This window comes from Enhydra lutris, unplaced genomic scaffold, assembly GCF_002288905.1.
Source record: "Enhydra lutris kenyoni isolate GAN:26980312 unplaced genomic scaffold, ASM228890v2 scaffoldscaffold6, whole genome shotgun sequence".
In the NCBI taxonomy this organism is placed as follows: Eukaryota; Metazoa; Chordata; class Mammalia; order Carnivora; family Mustelidae; genus Enhydra; species Enhydra lutris.
In genome coordinates, this window is record NW_019154090.1 from 42,117,048 (window position 1) to 42,137,008 (window position 19,961).

General features: G+C 43.5%; 1 protein-coding gene across 2 annotated transcripts in view; it reads left to right on the forward strand.

Annotated features, from left to right (window-relative positions):
• The window catches only part of LOC111141692 (proprotein convertase subtilisin/kexin type 2), a 260,865-nt gene that overhangs the window by 116,879 nt on the left and 124,025 nt on the right, over positions 1 to 19,961 (forward strand). For both annotated transcript variants that reach the window (XM_022494453.1, XM_022494454.1), the window contains 2 exons: positions 16,090 to 16,203; positions 18,177 to 18,285. In XM_022494453.1, the coding sequence (XP_022350161.1) occupies positions 16,090 to 16,203; positions 18,177 to 18,285 (223 nt within the window). The remainder of the gene's footprint in view (positions 1 to 16,089; positions 16,204 to 18,176; positions 18,286 to 19,961) is intronic.

The window sequence follows — 19,961 nt, forward strand, 5'->3', positions numbered from 1 at the left end:
AGCACTGTTGCATTCTACAGAAAGGCATGGTGCTCATTACTAAAGAGAAGACTAAAACTTGGCCACTGGGGAGAACAAAGGCCATTTACCTATTGGAACCTCTGTCCTGCCGACCGTTCTCTGGTTGAGGAGAGGAAATGGGCAAGGCACCCATGTATAGGGCTGATGAAATAACGTTGTTCTTTTGGCCAGATCTATCCCAAGCTCCTAACTCCATAATGATAATCTTTACATCTTACGTAGTTCTCAGCTCTTGAGTCACACCCGGCCATTGGTTCTTTTGCATTGAGGCCCCAGAAATAATGTTGCAGAGACAAACCATATCTTCGAATTCCTGACCCACAGGATCTGTAAGCATCCTGAAGTGTTGCTTCAAGCTACCATGTCTTGGGATAATTTGTGATTGCAGCAACAGTAGGTAGAACACAAATGTTGATCTCCTGACTCACTTTTGGGTTGTTCTCGGTTCTGCCTATTACTTTAACTGCCTTCTCAGATACAGTGCTGGAAGTGCACAGTTCTTTACCAAGTTCCCAGTGTGGCAAAGACTCGCAGCATTAAGATGGACTCTCCCCACGCCCGCTACATATTTTTCTGACACTCTGAACAAATGAAGTGGCTGAAAACTGCCATCTGCTGGATATACCACCACCAGAGTTCTTTCTGCTTCTACTTACACAAATGGCGCTCCTCCTCTTGTGATTTATGGCTCCCACAATGAAACAAGCCACCACCAGTCTCTCCCTTCTGCCAATTGTGCATTTGGGGAATGGAAGTGTCTCAGCAAAAATGGAAAAGAAGTATTGGCTGGGGACAGCTGAGGTTGAGTGTGGGAGAGGGATACACAACAGCTTTCTCTGTGGTTCATAGAGACCTTTTTTTCTGAACTAAAATGTACACAGTGAGGCAGAGCCTGAGGATGGTGAATATCAGATTTTTCACCAAAAGTTTATCTTGTTTCCAGGACATCACAAAGACGGACCACAGAACATGTTATCTCTGCAGCTTAGCTGATTTAGTGCTTGGTAGCAGATCCTTCTATTTTTAACACTGGTTGGACTGGTGGCCCTGCTCTTCATGGTAGTGGGCCTTCACTGGGTACTCTGTATGTCCATCAAATTCCTTCATCCCTGCAGAGATATTTTCATTGGACAATTAATCAATCATCAACCCCATATTCTAGCATGACTATTAGCTGCCTTGCTCCATGTGGTAGGGAGAACAATGGCCCCCAAAGATGTCCATGTCCTAATCTCTAGAAGCTTCAAGTATGTCATGAGCATGTGTCAAGGCGTAAAGTGGCAAACAGCTGACTTTAAGGTAGGGAGAGTATCCCTGATTATCAGGGTGGGTCCAATGTCAACACAGAGTTCTCCTAGCAGGGCAGCAGCACAGGAAGTCAGAGTGACACCATGGAGAAGAGTTTGTGACCCGCTGTTGCAGACTTTGAAGCCAGAAGAAGAAGGCCATGAGCCACGAAATGCAGGCAGCCTGTGGAATGCAGAAAAGACAAGGAAATGGATCCTCTCCTGGAGCCCCTGGAAGAGTGCAACCCTGTGGACATCTTGCTTTTAGACTCCTGACCTCCAGCACCATAAGAGAATGCATTCGTGTTGTTTTAAGCCACCAAGAAAACAAAGATCCTGCAGAATGAAAACTGTTTTCTCCTTGCATTTGTCAGAAGGGCAGATCTAAGCACATGTTGGTCCTGTACCTTCCAAGAACACTATTGCAAAGTCGATGTTCTATTTTCTTCGTTTGTTCTGCATCGCTGTGCTGAGTCTTGTTAACACCCTATCGCTAGGTGCTCTATGCATAAGCTGAAGTTTATTAGGAATCAATTGCTCTGACCTTTATTCCTTGTTGGTGTTTTGTCATTCGTGGGCTGCTTGGCTTGACGTATGAATTACACTCTAGTTGCCTGGTGAAGGGGATACAGTCACCACCCCCTGAATATTTCTGACCTATGCCAAGTGCAATTTCAACACACATTTTCTTTGCCACCCTGTCAACCTGGGATTGCTCCATTGGCAACTAATGAAATACCAAGAGGAGGAAGGAATTGGCAAGGTATCGCTGTTGACAAAGGGGCTAACCTTTGAGGAAGATGAAAAATAGATACCCTTTAGGAAGGAAGAACAGAGGAAGTGGATCTTTGCTCTTCTTTAACTCTTTAGTCTATTGTTCCAATCCAAAAATCAAACCTTCATCAGAGCTCGTGAAAGAAAAGGAGACTACGAATTTTCAAGGCTCCATTTGTATTCGGTAGCAGGCAGCTCTTGGGTTTTCTCCCCTGCTGGAAACTCACAATGAAACAATACTGCCACCTTTGTCATAGCACATAAATGGTAAGTGTGTCCCTCCGTACTGCAGACATGTCAGGCATTAAGAACGTCTAGAAGCAAACAATTTCGGGAGGTTTTTTTCACCACGCCCTCTCGCCTCCTTTGTCATAATCCTACACCTTCTGGTGGCGCCCAATTCTGAGCCCTGGAAACTGCCCAAGAGTTTCAAAATTACCTTTTTCATAAACTCCCATTCCTTGCCTGCACAAATTTCCACCAGCTTCACGGAGAAAAAAACCATCTAATGAAGGAGTTCATGCATAAGTGTTGGTAAATGGTAACACCTGGATGTGTCGCCGGTCCCAGAGGACTCATTTTCCAAATCTTTTCAAGTAGAGAAATAATCAACATGGGTAATGAAGGCTTCGATTTCAAGCTTAACTCTTCATGGCTGAAACTCAGTCAGTGTGCAGGTGCTTAGGGGAAGTGATCTGGGTCCCTGGAAGCTTTCTCTAGGGCCCTCAAATCACACCATTTATACCACGACTCAAAATTCTTCCCCTGCTTCTTCCTTCACAGAGGAGATGGATTCCATAGCCATATTATTCATCATAATTATAGACAATAATACTCACAGTATGCCTCAGAGTTCCCCACAAAGGAAGATTATCGCACGTGATCCTCACTGTGAAGCCTTATACAATACAGAATTCCATCATCTCCATGCTATACATTAGAGGTCAACCAACTTCTTCTGTAAAGGGCCAGAGAGCAAATGTGTTGTGAGCCATATGGTCTCAGCTGCAATTACTCAAGTCGCCCTTGGAGTGTGATAGCAGCCAGAGGCAGCACGTGAACGGGTGAGCACAGCTGTGTCCAACAAACAGTATTTACAAAAACAGACAGCAAGCTAGATTTGCTGATCCCTGCTCCAGAGGAAGAAAATGCCATCCAGAGAAGCTGAGGGACCCACTTCAGAACACACACAAATAAGGAGCAAATCAACCCAGGACCTGAACCCCGGAGCTTTCTGACTCCAAATGTAGTGTTTGTTCACTGCAGTGTACTGCATTTGGGGCCTGGCCTTTAGCACTTGGTAGAGTTGTGACTTTGGATCAAGTCATTCTCAACCTCCACCCATCCCCTCCTTCCCCCATGCACATTTATGAAGCAGCTGCTGGGACTGGGGCACCATGACTGCACTATGCAGTCATGGAAAGAGTGAAGGTAACTGATCCACAGGACCAAACCAAGCCAAAGACAGGATAATTTGTGAGCCTTCATTGCATATTTCAGTCAGATTCACCCATTCCTTCCAGAAGCACATTATTGAACCCTACCACCAGAACATGGTGGTGACTAAGCAGCCCAGACACATCCTCACTCAGCATCCTCCTCTGTTTCACCAGCAGAAGCACACCAGGCACCAGCACCATGGTGGAGGTTTTGTTGGAGACAAAGGTTTAGGAAGCTACATTCTTGTGTTGCTCCAGAGCCATTCATACCCAGCTGGGCCATGGGTCCTGCTGGCTTCTCTTCACTTTCACCTCCAGGTGCCTTCCCAAAAAGGTGGAGTGCTGGGTGGGTTAGTCAGGTGGGAGGACACTGTTTGGGCCATGGCTGGAATGGACAGGGGCAGAGCCTTCATCTCACTCCTCCCCTTGTTTCATTTGTCCTCCCAGAAACCACCTCCTTTACACCAGGTGAACACTTCTGTTCACCTGCAATAGGAAAGAGCCATCCACATGGCTCAGGCAGGCTCTCTTTGACTACACTGTGAGTACGGCCAAAGCTATCGATATAGTAAAGCAACAGCCTTGCTTTGCTTCTTTTCCATGCTCATCTCTCAAAAGAACCTCCTTGAGAGGACCATGTCATTTTGGCCAAGGACAGAGTTTACGGGTCCTTGGGACCCTTGGTATCCCTGGGAAATTGTCCTCCAAAGCATACCCCAATCTAACCATCCCTTCCTCAGCACATAGCATAGTACTTAACAACTTTTAATATCCTTTTCCTTATACAGTCCCCTAAATCCAACCCATGCCATTCCTCCTCCATCCTGGAAACAGGAACAAGTGGAAGATCGAGATCATGCTAAAGCACAACCCCAAACCCAATACACACATTCCAACCAACATGGGAGCTGGAATTTTACCTTCTAAAGGCATTCCCAAAGCTCACTTTGCTCAGCTAGAAACAACTTCTGATTCCTCTTTAATTACACTGACTTATCTCATGGTATATCTTATATATAGTGCTTTAGATGATAGACAGCAATTTGTTAATCTCTTGTCACTGAGATGCAATAACAGAAACAGTGACCAGTGGCATGCAGCCATATCCTCTTTCCTCAATTGATTGTCTTCATTCTTGCAAGATGGCCAAACCTCCCTAAATGAGGGCAATCAATACAGCACATTCAGCCATAATTGTGGCTTAACTCCCTATTCTTTGAAAAGTTAAGCCCTGTGATTCGCTTGTAACTGGGCTTTCCAAAAAGGCATCCCTGAATGCTCAAGAGGGAAATTAAGCAGCCAGACTCCTGCCTGCTCTGCCCCTCCAGCAACTGGCCTTCTTGTGTCACATCCTTCCATCCAGCCTCCTCTCCTCTCTAGATCCCTGTTTGGATCTTGACAACCAAGGCCAGCAGTGGGTGGCAAAGCAGATGAGCTAGAGAATCTGAGTTTAGGAGTGGTTGCTCTACTCTGTAATCTCCCACATCACCCCCAGCAATGGCCTTTCTGGGTCTCTTGTATGATGAGCTGTGTTCCGTTCATCCGTTCAAACACTGAGATGACACACTACCTTGGAACAGTGAAGTCAAAAATGTGTGGAGCCCCTGTAGGGGGGTCTTCCACATTCAGGACCCTCATGGGAATGGGCTCTAGCTGGTTTCTCTTGCAATGTTTCATCTGCCTTTAACTAGCTAAGAACAGTAAGAATGAATCAAAGGGGCCCAGGTTGCTTAGGAAAGTACCATCCCACTGCCTTTCCACAGGACCTGAAATATTTTAACATTGGCAATAAGGATAGAAGCAAATGCAGGCATTTATTGAGTATATACTCTGGGCCGAGGGTCTCTATACATAATCTCATTTTATTTTCCCCATAATCCAAATTATGAAGTGGGAGCAGAGAAGCAACATGGCCCAGTAGGGAAGCATGCAGACTATACAACCAGATTGCTAGGGTCTCCTATAAATTTCTGAGGGCTTCCATAACCAAGTATCACAGAATGAGGACTTAAACAACAGAAATGTATGCCTCACAGTTCTAGAGCTAGAAGTCCAAGATCAAGGGGTCGGCAGGGTTAGCCAAGAGGGAAGGATCTGCTCAAGGACTCTCTCCTTGGCTTGGAGATGGCTGTCTTGACCTTGTATCTTCACAGCATTTCCCTCTGTGTGTCTGTATCTAAATTTCTTCTTTTTTATAATGGGACACCAGTCATATGAGATTAAGGCTCACCTTAATGACCTCATTTTAATTTAATGACCTCTTTAAAGACACTATCTCCAAATACAATCACATTCCAAGGTACTGGGGGTGAGAACATCATCATGCAAATTCTTCACTGGACACAATTCAGCTCAGAACAGGTACGAACCATGGCTCTACCCCTGGCTACCTGTGTGACTCACAATACACTTACTCTTTCCTGCCTTCATTCCTAAGACCCCACAAGGTTGCTGTGAAAAACAGCTGAAATGCTGTACCTGAAATGCTTACAGTCAGTCTGCAATAAATGTTAGTTGGTATCAGGTATCATCTCCATTTTACAGGTGAGCAAACTGAGCCTTAAATAGGTCCAGTAGCTCGAGGGAGATCTCACAGCTGGTCAACAGCAGGTGCATCAGCACCTGTAACTTAGGTCCGGGGGCCCCAAAGATCAAGTTCCCATCCACCATGCTACCCTGTCTCTTTTACCACAGCATTTTCTACTAAGTTGAAGTCAATATTCTGCCTAAATAGAAGGAAAACTGTAGCGTCCTTTCCAGGAGATGAAGCGCAGCCCAATCCACTTAAACTCCCCTGCCCCAGCAGCTCAGAGCTTGAAGGGAAAGCCCCCCCTCCCCCACCCCTCCCCGTGTGCCTCTGGCATCTCATGAGAGGAAAAACAGAGCTTGTCCCCGTTGGCCCTGACTCTGTAAGCACACATCCAAAAGCCCTCAGGTCCTCTCCCCTCCACAGGAGACTGACACCAGGGAGGACGATTAGGCCAGGAGCCAGTGGGGACTTCTGACTTCAGCCTTAATCCTGCGTCCCATGTGGTCTGATTTTCAAGCACCCCCCGCAGGTGTTCTAGCTAACACGTATTGGGCATGATGTTTCTGGAATAGCTATTTTTGTTTTGGTTTAACCTATTTGGGGGTGGGGGCTGTAGGTGAGTCCTCAGCCCATAATAAAAGCTAAGTGATTTATTGTGCAAATTAGGAGGCCTGTGATAAACAGGAGATCCACATTCCTTGGAAAACGCTGTCCTCTTGTGCCTGCCCACGCACCCCCAACACCAGCCCACCGCAGCCTGCTGGCCCCGCCCCTCCCAGCTCGTACTAGCCGAATAGGGAGACATGATTTTTTAGCGAGTAAATGGAATGTATTTTCTTATGGATGTGAATTTCTTCTCTTGCAGAGAGAGTCCTTGACGTTGTTGTGTTTAGGTACTCTGTCCTTCGCTCGTATCTGGTTTGATTTCGTTCCCCTACCTGAGCTTGTCAGAACGGGGACAAGAGAGACAAGGGAGGTGCAGAGGATCCCCCAGCACAGAGTTTCTCAACCCCAGCTTAGGAATCAAGTACCTGGAAAGTTTTAAGAGATACTGAGGCCAAGCCCACGCCCAGTGACTCATTTCACAAACTCCCCAGGGGATTGTGCAGCCAGCCAGCCTTCAGGACCTTGGCTTCCCACCCAGAACAAGTACGTGGGTGATCAGAGTAGCCACCTTAAGGTGTCTGAGAGCCATATTTTTCAAAAGTTCCCTAAACTCTTATGCGTTATTAGTGAGTATGCAGTTTGGTGCAAACTTTCCGGAGGGCATCTGTCAATAATTGCCCTATGGAAATTTAAAATCATAGCGTAATCCGCAATCCCGCTGCTTATAATTTATCCTTGAAAAAACCTCACCAGGGCGCACATGCACGTTTGTGAAGATACTCACAGCAATGTTTAGTAGAACAGCAAAACAGCAACAAAATATGCAGCAAGAGTATCCTTTAACAGCTGACAAGGTCATTAAATTTGCTTTAACCACACGATAAAATAATGTGCATCTGTTAAAGAGAATGAGTTTTCATTAAGAATGGCGTATGTTTCTTGATCCTTTTGTAGTTAATTTAAAAGAGATACTACCAGATGTCCTATCTATATTACAATAGGTACAGGTATTATAACCTAATACATCATACATATGTATGTATGATGTATACATAGGCATCATACATATAGCATATAGATATTATCACATGTAGGTAAATCCACTGGTTACATATTATAAAATACACCTATATGTAGATATTAAACATATGGATAGGGACACCTGGGTGGCTCAGTCGGTTAAGCATCAGACTCTTGGTTTGAGCTTAGGTCATGATCTCAGGGTCTTGAGATTGAGCCCCTAGACTGGCGTCCTGCTCAGCGTGGAATCTACTTGGAACTCTCTCTGCCTCTCCCACGTAATGCTCCTTCTCTCTCTCTCCTCCCAAATAAAATAAATCTTTCAAAAAATATATGGCTATTATCCATCAGTATTGTATACGTGCATGTAAATATATACATATATAAATCTCTCCTTCAAATTTATGACACTGCATCAGTTTCCTATGACTACCATAACAAATTAGCATAAACTTGGTGGCTTGAAACAACTTCTTATTCTCTCACAGTTCTGGAGGATGGAAGTCCAAAATCAAGGCATCAGCAGGGCTGAGCTCCTCTGGGTCTCTAGGGGAGAGGCATTCTCGACCTCTTACAGCTTCTAGCAGCCACCAGCAATCTTGTTCTGTGGCTGCTTCACTCCACCTATATCTCACGTGGCCTTCTGCTTGCCTCTGTTCGTGTCTCTTCCCGGTGTGTCTCTTGAAAGGACGCTGGTCACTGGACATGTGTCATTGGATTGAGAGCCTCCCCCCTCCCCAATAATCCAGAATAGTCTCGTCTCAAGATCTTTAATTACAACTGCAAATCCCCTTTTTCCAATTGAAATCCCATTCACTAGTTCCAGGGATTAGGACATGAGCATATAATTCGGGGGCATATATAGTTGGGGAGACATAGATTTTGGCGGGAACATTCAATCTACCACACTATAAAAGAATCATGCTAAATATACTCCTTTTTTAAAAACCTCCTCTTTATATATGTGTATGAGTGCATACAAATAAGCATTTTCTGGAAGGACTCACGAGAAGTTATGAAGAGTGGTCACCTTTGAGGAGAGAGCTATTTGAGAGCAAGGAAGGAAGAGGAGGATAAATGTTCCCTTCCCATTATATAACTTTCTGGACTACTTTAATTTTCTAACTGTGAACATGTTAACTTTCTTCTTCTTCTTCTTCTTCTTTTTTTTTTTTTTTTTTAACATCAACAGGGATTCTCAGGAAGTGGGGAAAGAATTACATTTTTCTTGTCTTCTTTCCTATTTCTTTGCTTGAAAACAAGTTTTATTTAATTAAAGAAGCAATTCATCCAGAGGATTCTGATGTCCAGCCCAAAGAGAGATGGAGAGGTCCAATCCCACCCTGTCCTTCCCCAGAGACAGAACCAAGATGGAGGGCAGGACAGGCACCAGGAGAGCTGGAGGCTAAGGGGTAGTAGACATCTTCTTGTCTCCTCACCTGGGGCTGACATCTTCAGAGGATGGCTGCAAGGCTTCTTATCTGCAGATCTTGCTACCAAGTGAGGGTCTCAAAACCTGGATCCCACCAGGGCCTCATCACAGTTCTGAGAGGTAGAAATAGGCTTTTGACAGAGGAAGAAAATTGGCTCTAAGACAGTGTCAACCTTGAGGCAGGTTGGAATCCCCTGAAGAATCTGACATGGTCCAAGTGTGGCTTGCATGTGGGGGTTGCTAGATTTCTCCAGGTGACTCAATGGGCACTCCAGGTAGAGGACAGCTGACATCAGGACCGGGAAGGGAATAGATGTCTGTGGACATGTCCTGTGTGACAGGAACTGTGTTTCACAGCCGTTCCACAGCAGGTGACCACACTCATTCTTCAAATCAACCCTCAGAAGGAGGTATGCCCATTCTGTGGTAAGGAAACGGATCTCAGAAATAGCACTGTTATGCTCAAAGATGCAGAGTTAGCAGGGGCAAATGCCTGTCTCCAACCCTCATCTGTGGCAACCACAATCCAGAGCTCCTGACTTCCCATCCAGAGATCTTTCTGAAAAACCTCACGTCTCCCTTGGAGGAGTCTCCCCCAATCCCCTTATTAGGGGTTCCAATCCTGGGGTGGAGCAAACTCAGAGGAGTTCCACTTTGTTAACTGCTCAAAAGTTTGCCATCAGCAAATGTAGAAAAGCAAAAATGATCACACATCATCCATTTGAAAATGCATGGATTTTGATGCTTCTTACAACCGCTCACAGCAAATGACTAGAGTGACAAAAATTGTATTATCTTGGGCTGGTGCATCAAAATATGCCAGATAGGTGTTGCCTACTTAGAGGAAACTCCTGGAGACAATAGCAGAGCACTCTTTCAAGAAATGTTGATCACCAACACGCTTGATGGCACAAAGGATGATGTGGTATAGGAAAACACAGACGTGGAATATTCTGAGTTAGATTCCAAATGTGAAACAGGTTTTTTTAAAGATTTTTTTTATCTGTCTCTGTCAAATATCTCTGAATATCTCTGTCAAATATGACACAGAGAGAGAGAGCACACAAGCAGAGCGGCAGGCAGAGGAAGAAAGAGAAGCAGACTCACCTTTTAACAGGGAGCCCAATGCAGGGAAGGGCTCCATCCCAGGACCCTGCGATTATGACCTGAGCAGGCATTTAACCAAATGGGCCACCCAGGTGCCCCTAAATGTGCAACAATTTAGAAACATCCTAACCGGGCACCTGGGCAGTGGGTTAAGCCTTTGCCTTCGGCTCAGGTCACGATCTCAGGGTCCTGGGATCCAGCCGCACACCAGGCTCTCTGCTCAGCAAGGAGCCTGCTTCTCCCTCTCTCTCTGCCTGCCTCTCTGCCTACTTGCGATCTCTCTTTCAAATAAATAAATAAAATCTTAAAAAAAAAAAAAAAGAAACATCCTAACCAATTTATTTCCCAACATTTTCCCTCTTTATTTTTTTTTGTTTGTTTTTTGCAAACATTACATAGGGTTCATGAAATCTTTGTCCAAATGGAACTATAAGACCACTTCATGTACAAAATAAAGTTTACAAATGAGAAGGAAGCACTATGACAGAGTTTAATTCTCAGGAGCTGTAGTAATTTCCTAGGGCTGAATTAGTTTAATTCTTAGTGGTTGTATCAGTTTCCATAACAAAATACCAAAATCTGGGAGGCCCAACCCTACAAAAATTAATTCTCTCACAGTTCTGGAGGCCTGAAGTCTGAAGTTATGGTGTTGGCATGCCATACTCCCTCTGAAATCTCTAGGAGTGGATCTCTCCTTGTCTCTTCCAGCTTCTGGTAGATCCACAAGTTCCTTGGCTTGTAGTAGAATAACTCCAACCTCTGCCTTCTCCCTCTTCACATGGCTTCACTCTCTGTGTCTGTAGGTCTTCCTATGGCATTTTTCTTCTATGTGTGTCTTTTTCTCATGAGAACACCAGCCATGTTGTTTTAGGGCTCCATCTTCCTCCAGCACCACTTCATCTTAACTAATTACATCAGCAACAACTCTTTTCCCAAATAGGGTCACATTTTGAGGTATCAGAGGTTAAGCCTTCAATATATCTTTCATGGGGATGTAGTTAAACTCATGAAAGTGGTAAAAAAAATAATTCTTGGTGGTACAGAAAATAATGGTGTTGGGGCACCTGGGTGGCTCAGTGGGTTAAAGCCTCTGCCTTCGGCTCAGGTCATGATCCCAGAGTCCTGGGATCAAGCCCTGCATCAGACTCTCTGCTCGGCGGTGAGCCTGCTTCCCCTCTCTCTCTCTGCCTGCCTCTCTGCCTATTTGTGATCTCTCTCTCTGTCAAATAAATAAATAAAATCTTTAAAAAAGAGAAAATAATGTTGTAAACTAATCTACAACATCATAGGCATAGAACTTCAGTATTTTCGCCAACATGTTGGTTCTGTGTTTTATGCTTCTTTTCTTGTGCTCGCTCCAAGCTAACTTGTTTCGCCCTTTGGAGGCAGGTTTCCCATAGTGCTCCTCTTTCTCCCCGCCCCTCTCCTGCCCCACACAGTCAATGCTAATTAGCAGCTGTTTAATTATCAGCCCAGCAGGAAGTGATCCAGGCCCTGATCCTTGGAGAGTTACATTTACGGTTAAGCTGTCCCAGATACTGGAAGGTTGACTGTGTTCTGTGCTTTAGGGAGGAGCAATGTGGCTTAGTGGAAAGTACATAGCATTTAGAATTGGTCAGCATGTGTGACTCCGCCATGTTTTCAACCGCTGAACAATGGCTGCTTAAAGTCCTTTCCTCAGCTGTAACTATACCCTCTCCACAGTCTTGTTGAGAAGATTCTATGTAGCAAAATTACCTTGTTAGCAAAACTTGTAAAATAGAATGCAAATGTGCAGGGATAGTATCTGCCTTCTTCTAGAATGGTCTGTAACTGGTATATTGTAGATGCACGAAAACATTTGTTGACTGAAAATTCCTTTTTTTTTTTTTTTGACTGAAAATTCTTAATTGACAAGAAGGACTACAAGAGGAAAGGGAGTGGGAGGAGTTTCTTTAAGTAAAAATTGTTCTATACGCATGTGTCAAGCTAAGACTTAAAAGTTGAACAAGAATTGCAGAATATCCATCTGTTTGTTTCTAAGATAATTCCCAGTAACAAACATTCCTGCTTTCTTATGTTTTCCATTTATATAAATGTTCAGATCAATAGACCAATTTGCATGAGCAGTCTAAAATACCTAAGCTAACTGTGCATTATTGTTCAAGAAGGCAAGAAGCTATGGTTCAGTTACATGGCACTGGTGCCACATCAAAGTGGTAATGAAAGGTATCTTGAGTGAAAGGTTACAATTCAGAGCAGGAAGAAGAGAGAATAGAAGTGACCTTTTAGTTATAATATGAGGAAGGATTGTGAACTAGGAAATACTTTTCTGATATTAACAGCTTTATCACACATAGGATTATAACACTAAAGTCTTCTCCAGAGGTCTTTAAAAATAGTTTATAATCTCATCTTTCTGCTAATGGTAATTTCATTTATAATAGAAAACAATCCAAATGACCAGTAAGAGGGGAATCATTGGGTAAATTATGGTACATTATTCTATGGGATATTCAGGTAGCTATTAAAAATTAAGTTATGAGAGCCGTGGAGCAACATATTAAAATTCCTAAGGTAAGATACTTCGTGAAGAAAGAATACATAATTTTATCTATAGTTCAGTTACTTTTATGTAAAAATTAGGTTTAAATGCAAATTAGCATTGAAAAAGAACCCAGGAAGATTAAAGCAATTTATGATATTCCATGGTATCATTGTGAGGGGGGAAAAAAAGCTATTCTCCAGTTATTTGTGTGTAACAAGTAAAAATATATGTTTAAAAGATGTTCTCTCTCTTAGAATTATAACTGTGATCTTCATTAAGGACATGAAGATAAACTAAAAGGCTCAGAAATGCTCGCAGTCTTAGGATTTTTAATTTTTAGTGACACTAGATGACAAGATTACAGACACCTACGTCATGCTTCAGCACTTCTGGGTTGCAAGGAGGGGTGATGTCAAGAGAGAGCACAGCATTCCAAAGCATTGCTGGTCTCCATTAAAACCTAATTTATGGAATTAAAAATTAATTTTATGGAAATGGATTTAAAGTCTTTTCATTAGACTGCACTCAGGCTAATTGAGTTTGGAGTGCTATTGTCACAGCCATTCCTGCCCTGTTATCTAAAAAGATGACATCTGATGTGAGTCTTCTTGTTTTTCTGCTGCTGAGAAGAAGCTCCAGAGGGGAGTTTTCAAGCATCCACAGGGCAGCTGCTCCTGCTTAGCAAAGACCCTCGCGAAAGAACGGTGCTGCTTTAACAAAGTCAGTCATGACAACAAATCCAGTATGATGGGAATCCCTCAGTGGAAGCAAGGCTTACCACCAATGAGTAGTGCAGATGAAGGTCTTGCTCAGGACCACTACAGAAAGAGGCGATGGCTGAATTCAGGCTCCTTCCCAATTGAAAGTGACACTCCTGCTGTGCTTCCTTGAACACTTGCTTCCCAAGTAAAAGAAAAGTTTTAAGGGGGGTGTGTGTGGCTCTTTACATACAGGTGTGTATATGTGTCTAGATAGATCTATCTGTCTGTTGTGTGGCAGCTGTGAGAACACGCAGCGTACATCTCTGACTTCCGGGAGAATAATTGACCAAGGACCCCAGCTGCTGCACTCTGAAATCTGTCACTGTGTTGGCAAGAGGCCATGCTTCCTAGGCAGCTCTAGCCAGTGACTGAGCACAGCAGGGGCACTGAGGCAGGCTCGTCCCTGGGAGACACAGGGTTTTTCTGACAGCCGACTTTGAAGCCCCAAAAGACCTGCCAAACCTTCCTTATGCTATAGAGCCGTTGAGGAAACTTTTGCCCCACCTTTTTAACTTTCTCTTTTATGGGGTCAAGCTTACATAGCAGTTTCTTTCATTTTCTCTCCTAATAAAAGCCTTGCACATTTAATCTCATCTTGGCATCTGTTTCCCAGAAGATATATGTGTGTATGTGTGTGTCTATACAGAAGATATGTGTGTATATATACGTGTGTGTATATATATATATACATATTATATACCATATACATATAAGTATATGAATATTTGAATCATAATTTATCTCCATCTAATGGACACTAGTTGTGTCTAGATTTTTGCCATTATAAGACTCTCCATCCATCGCAATGCTCTCAAACATTTGCTATGTGCCACAGTCTATATCTGTTGTTGAGATACCTCCAAAGAACAGAGAAAATGCCACATAAACCACTTCTTTTCTACACATACAGAGTTTCTGCTAGAATTAGAGTTTTTCTGGCAAATGATTCCCTGGTCTGCCTGTGTCAGTGTGTAGAGCAAAGTAAGGAACCACTCTCCCACAACATTCCTGCCCATTATAGGACAGCTAGGAAGGGGAGGTCTCCAGACACATTTGTGGACTCTTCATGCTTCCCTCCCTGCCATTACTGTTGACTTGGATCCTCTTGACTTCCTTGCTCCCATATCAAAGTTCTCAAGTGCAAGTAACACAAACAGATTCTGAATTACTTAAGCAAAAGGGATTTTCTTGGAATGGTATAGGGAACTCACAATCAGTGGGAGGCTGAAGGATTGGTCTTGGGGAAGCTTCCAGGTTGTGGAACTGTCCCCAAGGACCTTTTATAGGGCAAGTCTGGTGATTGAACCTCTGAGATAAATAACCTTCAAGGCTTCCTTCTACTCTCACTTCCCTTTCCCAGGGTTCAAATCCATACCCACCTGGACACCTCTGAGGCAGAGAGAGCCTGCAGTTTCTTTGCAGATAGGTGTCTCAAATTTCATTCCCAACACAGAACCTAGTGGACACCAGGTAATCCTCCAAATGCACTAGGAATACTTGAGAAAAGAAGAAATGATGTTGGGCAGCAAAGTATCGTTAAAAAAATCAGAGGCACCTGGGTGGCTCAGTCCTTTAAGTGTCCAACTCTCGATTTTGCTTCAGATCATGTTCTCAGTGTTGCGAGATCAAGCCACCAGTCGAGTTCTGCACTGGGTAGAGAGCCTGCTTAAGATTCTCTCTCCCTCTCCCTTTACCCCTTACTCCCTTTACCACCCCAACACTCGCTCACACATGTGCTCGCTCTCTCTTAAAAAAATAAAGAACCAGTATGTAGCGCACACCCTTTTCTACATTTGCATGGCCCCTTAGTCTGTAGATGTTCAGAGACGAGCCACAGCCCCTGGATGATAAATCCGTGATGCCCAAGTGAAGAGAATTTCATGAATGGGACAAAGTCTAACTGTTGCCGGGAGCCTGCTTGAATAATTCAGTTCCTAAGTTTCATTTCATCCAAGGGCTTGGGGTTCCAATTTTGGAAACAAAAATTGTAGCGCTGCCATTGCCAGGACAGCCCTTTCTTTTCAAAGATCCTTCACTTACCCTCTAGAGCTTTGCTATGAACTGGCTGGCTCTCCACGCAGGCGTTCTTTTGGTTTGGGTTTATGTTTGCATTTGTGTTTGGTTTGATTTGACTTGATTTCAGTTTTGGCTGATTCCCAAATGTGATAACACAATCCTCTCAACAAACGTAAAGGCTGGAAAGCCCTCCAGAAAAATGGTCCCTGCAGTTCTAACTCTCTCTCCCTCCCTGAATCCACATCAACCTTCTTTACTTAATAGAAGTGTTGTTTCGTTTTCTTTTCCTTAACAACCCCTACCCCCTTATCTTCCGTGAGAGTACTTTTCTCTATCAAATACCCATTTTAAGGAAACTCACTTTGAGCCATCAAGCCAATTTATTCAGCACAGTCAGAAGCAAATGTTTTCAGAAAATAATCATGGAGTGTAGAGTGTACATGAGATGAACCTGGCTTCCACAGAGGAAAAAATACCTGTGTGCAAATGGAATTTGAATTCATGGAAATGAATTCCAGAAGAAGTTGTTCGGGTGGATATTCAGGTAATATGCCAATATTGTCATTCCAGGTAAAGATGGCCTTGCAGCAAGAAGGATTTGATAGAAAGAAACGGGGGTATAGAGACATCAACGAGATCGATATCAACATGAATGATCCTCTTTTTACAAAGCAGTGGTATCTGGTAAGCATGCCATATTATTCCTAACATTTCTCATCTTGAGACTTCAGATTTAAAAAAATGCATTTCTATTTCCTCGTTATTCTGTGGGATGTCAGCCAGCATCTGACTCCATGAACCTCTCTGTCCCCTCTGATATGTATTGATTTTCTATCAGCACCTATGCATCATGTTCTCTAATCTCCTTCCTTCTGGAAATGCTAAATAGCCATGAACTCTTAGGGTCAAACCACCTACCAAATGCTGATCAGGTTGCCCCAGACTTTGAAAAATCACACCAGTGCATGAGGGAAGACTTGCAAAATCATGTAGAAGTTGAGTCAAGGGTCTGAGGGGAGTAATCCAGGGATCTCAACAGGCAGAATAACTGCAGGACATAATGAAACCAAAGGGATAAGGAAAAGACTCGGGCAACTTCACAAAGGACAAGCAAGAGAGCTCAAAGACCAAAGCGAGAAAAGTAGCATCCATTAGCACCTCTTAAAATAATGGCAGGAAATCACATCCGTGGGGCTTTCCAGGTGGAGGAGTCACACCTCAGAAGCCCCGTCTATCCGGTGAAGTGAATATTATTATCTGACTCACCAGCAGTCCTTCATGATCCATTTGGACGGGTTGGGTTATATTTAAAAGAGACCCAAATCCTCTAAACCAAACCTAACTGTAGGGCATCTTGAGGGAAAAGGAGTGATTAATTTAAAACTGTGAGTGATGTTTTACCTTATTTAATCTTAAAAGGTGATGAGCAAGAGAGAAGACTAAGTTATAGCCCTGTGGACTGAGACATGTATAGGAATGCATCACATCTTCTACATTGGGTCTTCCGGGTGTGACTGTGTCCTTTGCTTTTGGGCATGGAATCCTACAAATCTGATCCGGACAACTGAAAAGAGCTCATGTGTGTTAATCAGGTTAGACTATATTTCTTGCGATCACAGCCAACCCCCCAAGTCACCCCGGCTTAACAAATCAAAGCTTTTGCTCACTCATGCTGTACGTCCAACACTTCCTAGTCCCTCAGGGACCCAGGCTCCATGCCAGCTCCATCCCGAACCCTGCTTTCATGAGCACCTCAACAAGGGGAAGGAGTAGGTCACACACTGTTACCTAAGGCTTCGGCCTGGATGTGACATATGGCACATGAGCATACATCCTATTGACCCAAACCAGTGATGTGGGCATTCCACTAACTTCCTAGGTGATGGAAAAGTGTAACCTGAACACATGCGTGGAAGGAGAAGAGCAGTCATTTTTACCAAGCGCACTAATGACATTCACAGCAGTGTTTTAGCAACCCTGTAGTAACAGCCAACAGGTCACTGTGGGCTTCTGCCAGTACAAGCTCTGACTTCATTGCTTTTAAAACTCATCTTTGGGAAAATCTGCACAGGACAAAAAAGCATGAAAAGAGGGTGATGGACATAGTTATATACAATTTCTTTGTTTCCCTTTTTTGAATTTTTTTAGGGAAAAGACTTTTTTTTGCATTAGAATGAGCACTAAAAGTAAGCCAGTTATCTTCAATTTGGTGCATCAAATATTTTTACGTGAGATTTGGTGTGGTGGCACTGAAATTACAAATGTAAGTAGGACATGTTCCCTCTTGCAAAGCTTACTGCTATTGAGGGAGGAAATCACATTCAAATAAGGATGATCCAAGACAGTATGTGCTAAATTCCAATCTTGAGGTATAAACTCTACAAGAATGAGCATTTAATTCAGAACTGGAGAGGGTTTCTTGCAATGGCAGCTCTAAGGATTTTAAAGACAGCAATCCCATCAGAGAAACATCAATTGTGTGTATCAAAAAATGGAGGGAGAAGTCTGGAAGAGGTGGATGGGGAAACATTCAGGAGTACTGTTTCACAGAAGGCATGGCCTTTGACCAGGCCCTGGCATAGCAGGTGCAAACATTTAGATAGGTGCTTTACTGCACCAGACTAATCAGATTCTTTGCTTTGAAATTCCTGAACCAGATCAATACCGGACAAGCTGATGGCACTCCTGGCCTTGATTTGAATGTGGCAGAAGCCTGGGAGCTGGGATACACAGGGAAAGGTGTTACCATTGGAATTATGGATGATGGTGAGTATTTCAAAGCCTTCACATCATTTGGAAGCAAGTGTGTCTTTGCATGCCTTTGGAATACCAAAGATTCATTGCTTAGAGATGCGAATCAAAGACAGAAGAGACACCTGCTGGACCTGACCACCCATCTATACTGTGGCAAAATCCTCCCCTTCCTCCGGATCAGCAGTCTTCAAATTTGAGGATGCCTTTAATAAATATTTATTGAATTAATAAATTAAAAATTCAAAAAAAATGAACAAAGGAAGACTGGCCATCACCGAACTGTCATTTCTTATTGGGCCACTGTTTGTACCTTACCCTAGAGCATCTTCTAAACCTGTTCAAACTTACCATGTACTCCGGATCCACACTGTCCAATGGAGTAGCCATTGGCCATATGTGGCTATTTACACTGAGGTTTTAATGAGTTAAAGCTAAATAAAATTAAAAATTCAATTCCTCAGTCACACTAGCTTCATTTCAAGTTCTCAGTAACCCCAAGGGGCTAGCTAGCAGCTGCTGAAACTGAATTCAATTTCACTTTGATCATCACAGAAAGCTCTATTAGACAGTATGGCTCTACACCCATGAAGAAGTGTTTTGATAACAGGACTGGAGTTTGAAGAAATTTTGACTTTCAGGATGAGCCCTGGTAAAGCAGACCTTGATAACCTTTTATTACATATGCGTATATGTATAACACGTTATTCTACCCTGTATACCTGCCAGACAAAGATTTAGTAGAGCTTTATTTTCTATAGTTTGTGATACAAAACACAAAGGGTAGGATGGGTAGAATGGGTAGGATGAACTGGTGTTTTTCTAACTACACACATCCTTGGCTCTGCCAAGATTCTGGAGAATCTCTGCCCTCTGGTCATCTCCCTGGGCAGGTCCCTTGCCCTTCATCAGCCATGTGGCTCCTCCAGGAAAGGCTCCACTGAGCAGTACTGATGCAATTATACCTAAAGCCTATGTGTGAGAGATGAAACAATGGAGCTTTTCCCTTCTGAAGATCCTCAAAGAACCCTAAGCTGTCCAAAGCAAGCCTCTGAAGCTGAATTGATGGTGAGACAAAGGGAGCCAACATGCTTAAAATTGGTGCTGTCTTTTGTGTGGGCTCATTAAATATCCACATAAAAACAATGCCTCCGCGTTTTCTGATGTGGGAGATGTTTGAAGTGGATGTAGAAGCTTTCTCCAGTGGCTGAGGGCTTTCACAGGAATAAAGGAGCTCTGCAGGAGAAAGAGTGTGTGTACACGAGTGGGTCTTGGGAGCTTACAGTTCTTCCTTCCTCCCTAATGCTTTGGATTGGAAATCAATGTAACTGAGACCAGCTCACCCAGGAGAAAGATGTGTCTGTGTTCGGGGTAAATCTGCCTAGGATATATTGTAATTACACAACATCTGAGGGATTAGAGGAGCACCCTAAAAGTGGCCGCAGACAGACGTGTTGCTTTTATGAAACCGAACAGCCCATGATGCCTACTTCTGGATTCTTTGACTGTAGCCCCCTGACAGACTGTGAAGCAATGCTTCCAAAAAGACAAGGGGAGGATGAGCCCTGACTCTGACCCACCTTTCCTGATGTGAGAAGCCAAGCCCTTCAGAAAGTCTCAGCAGAGTTGCTTATTTGATATTATTTCTTCTGATTTAGTGGTCTTTGGGCATCCTCCCAAAAAACCAAACT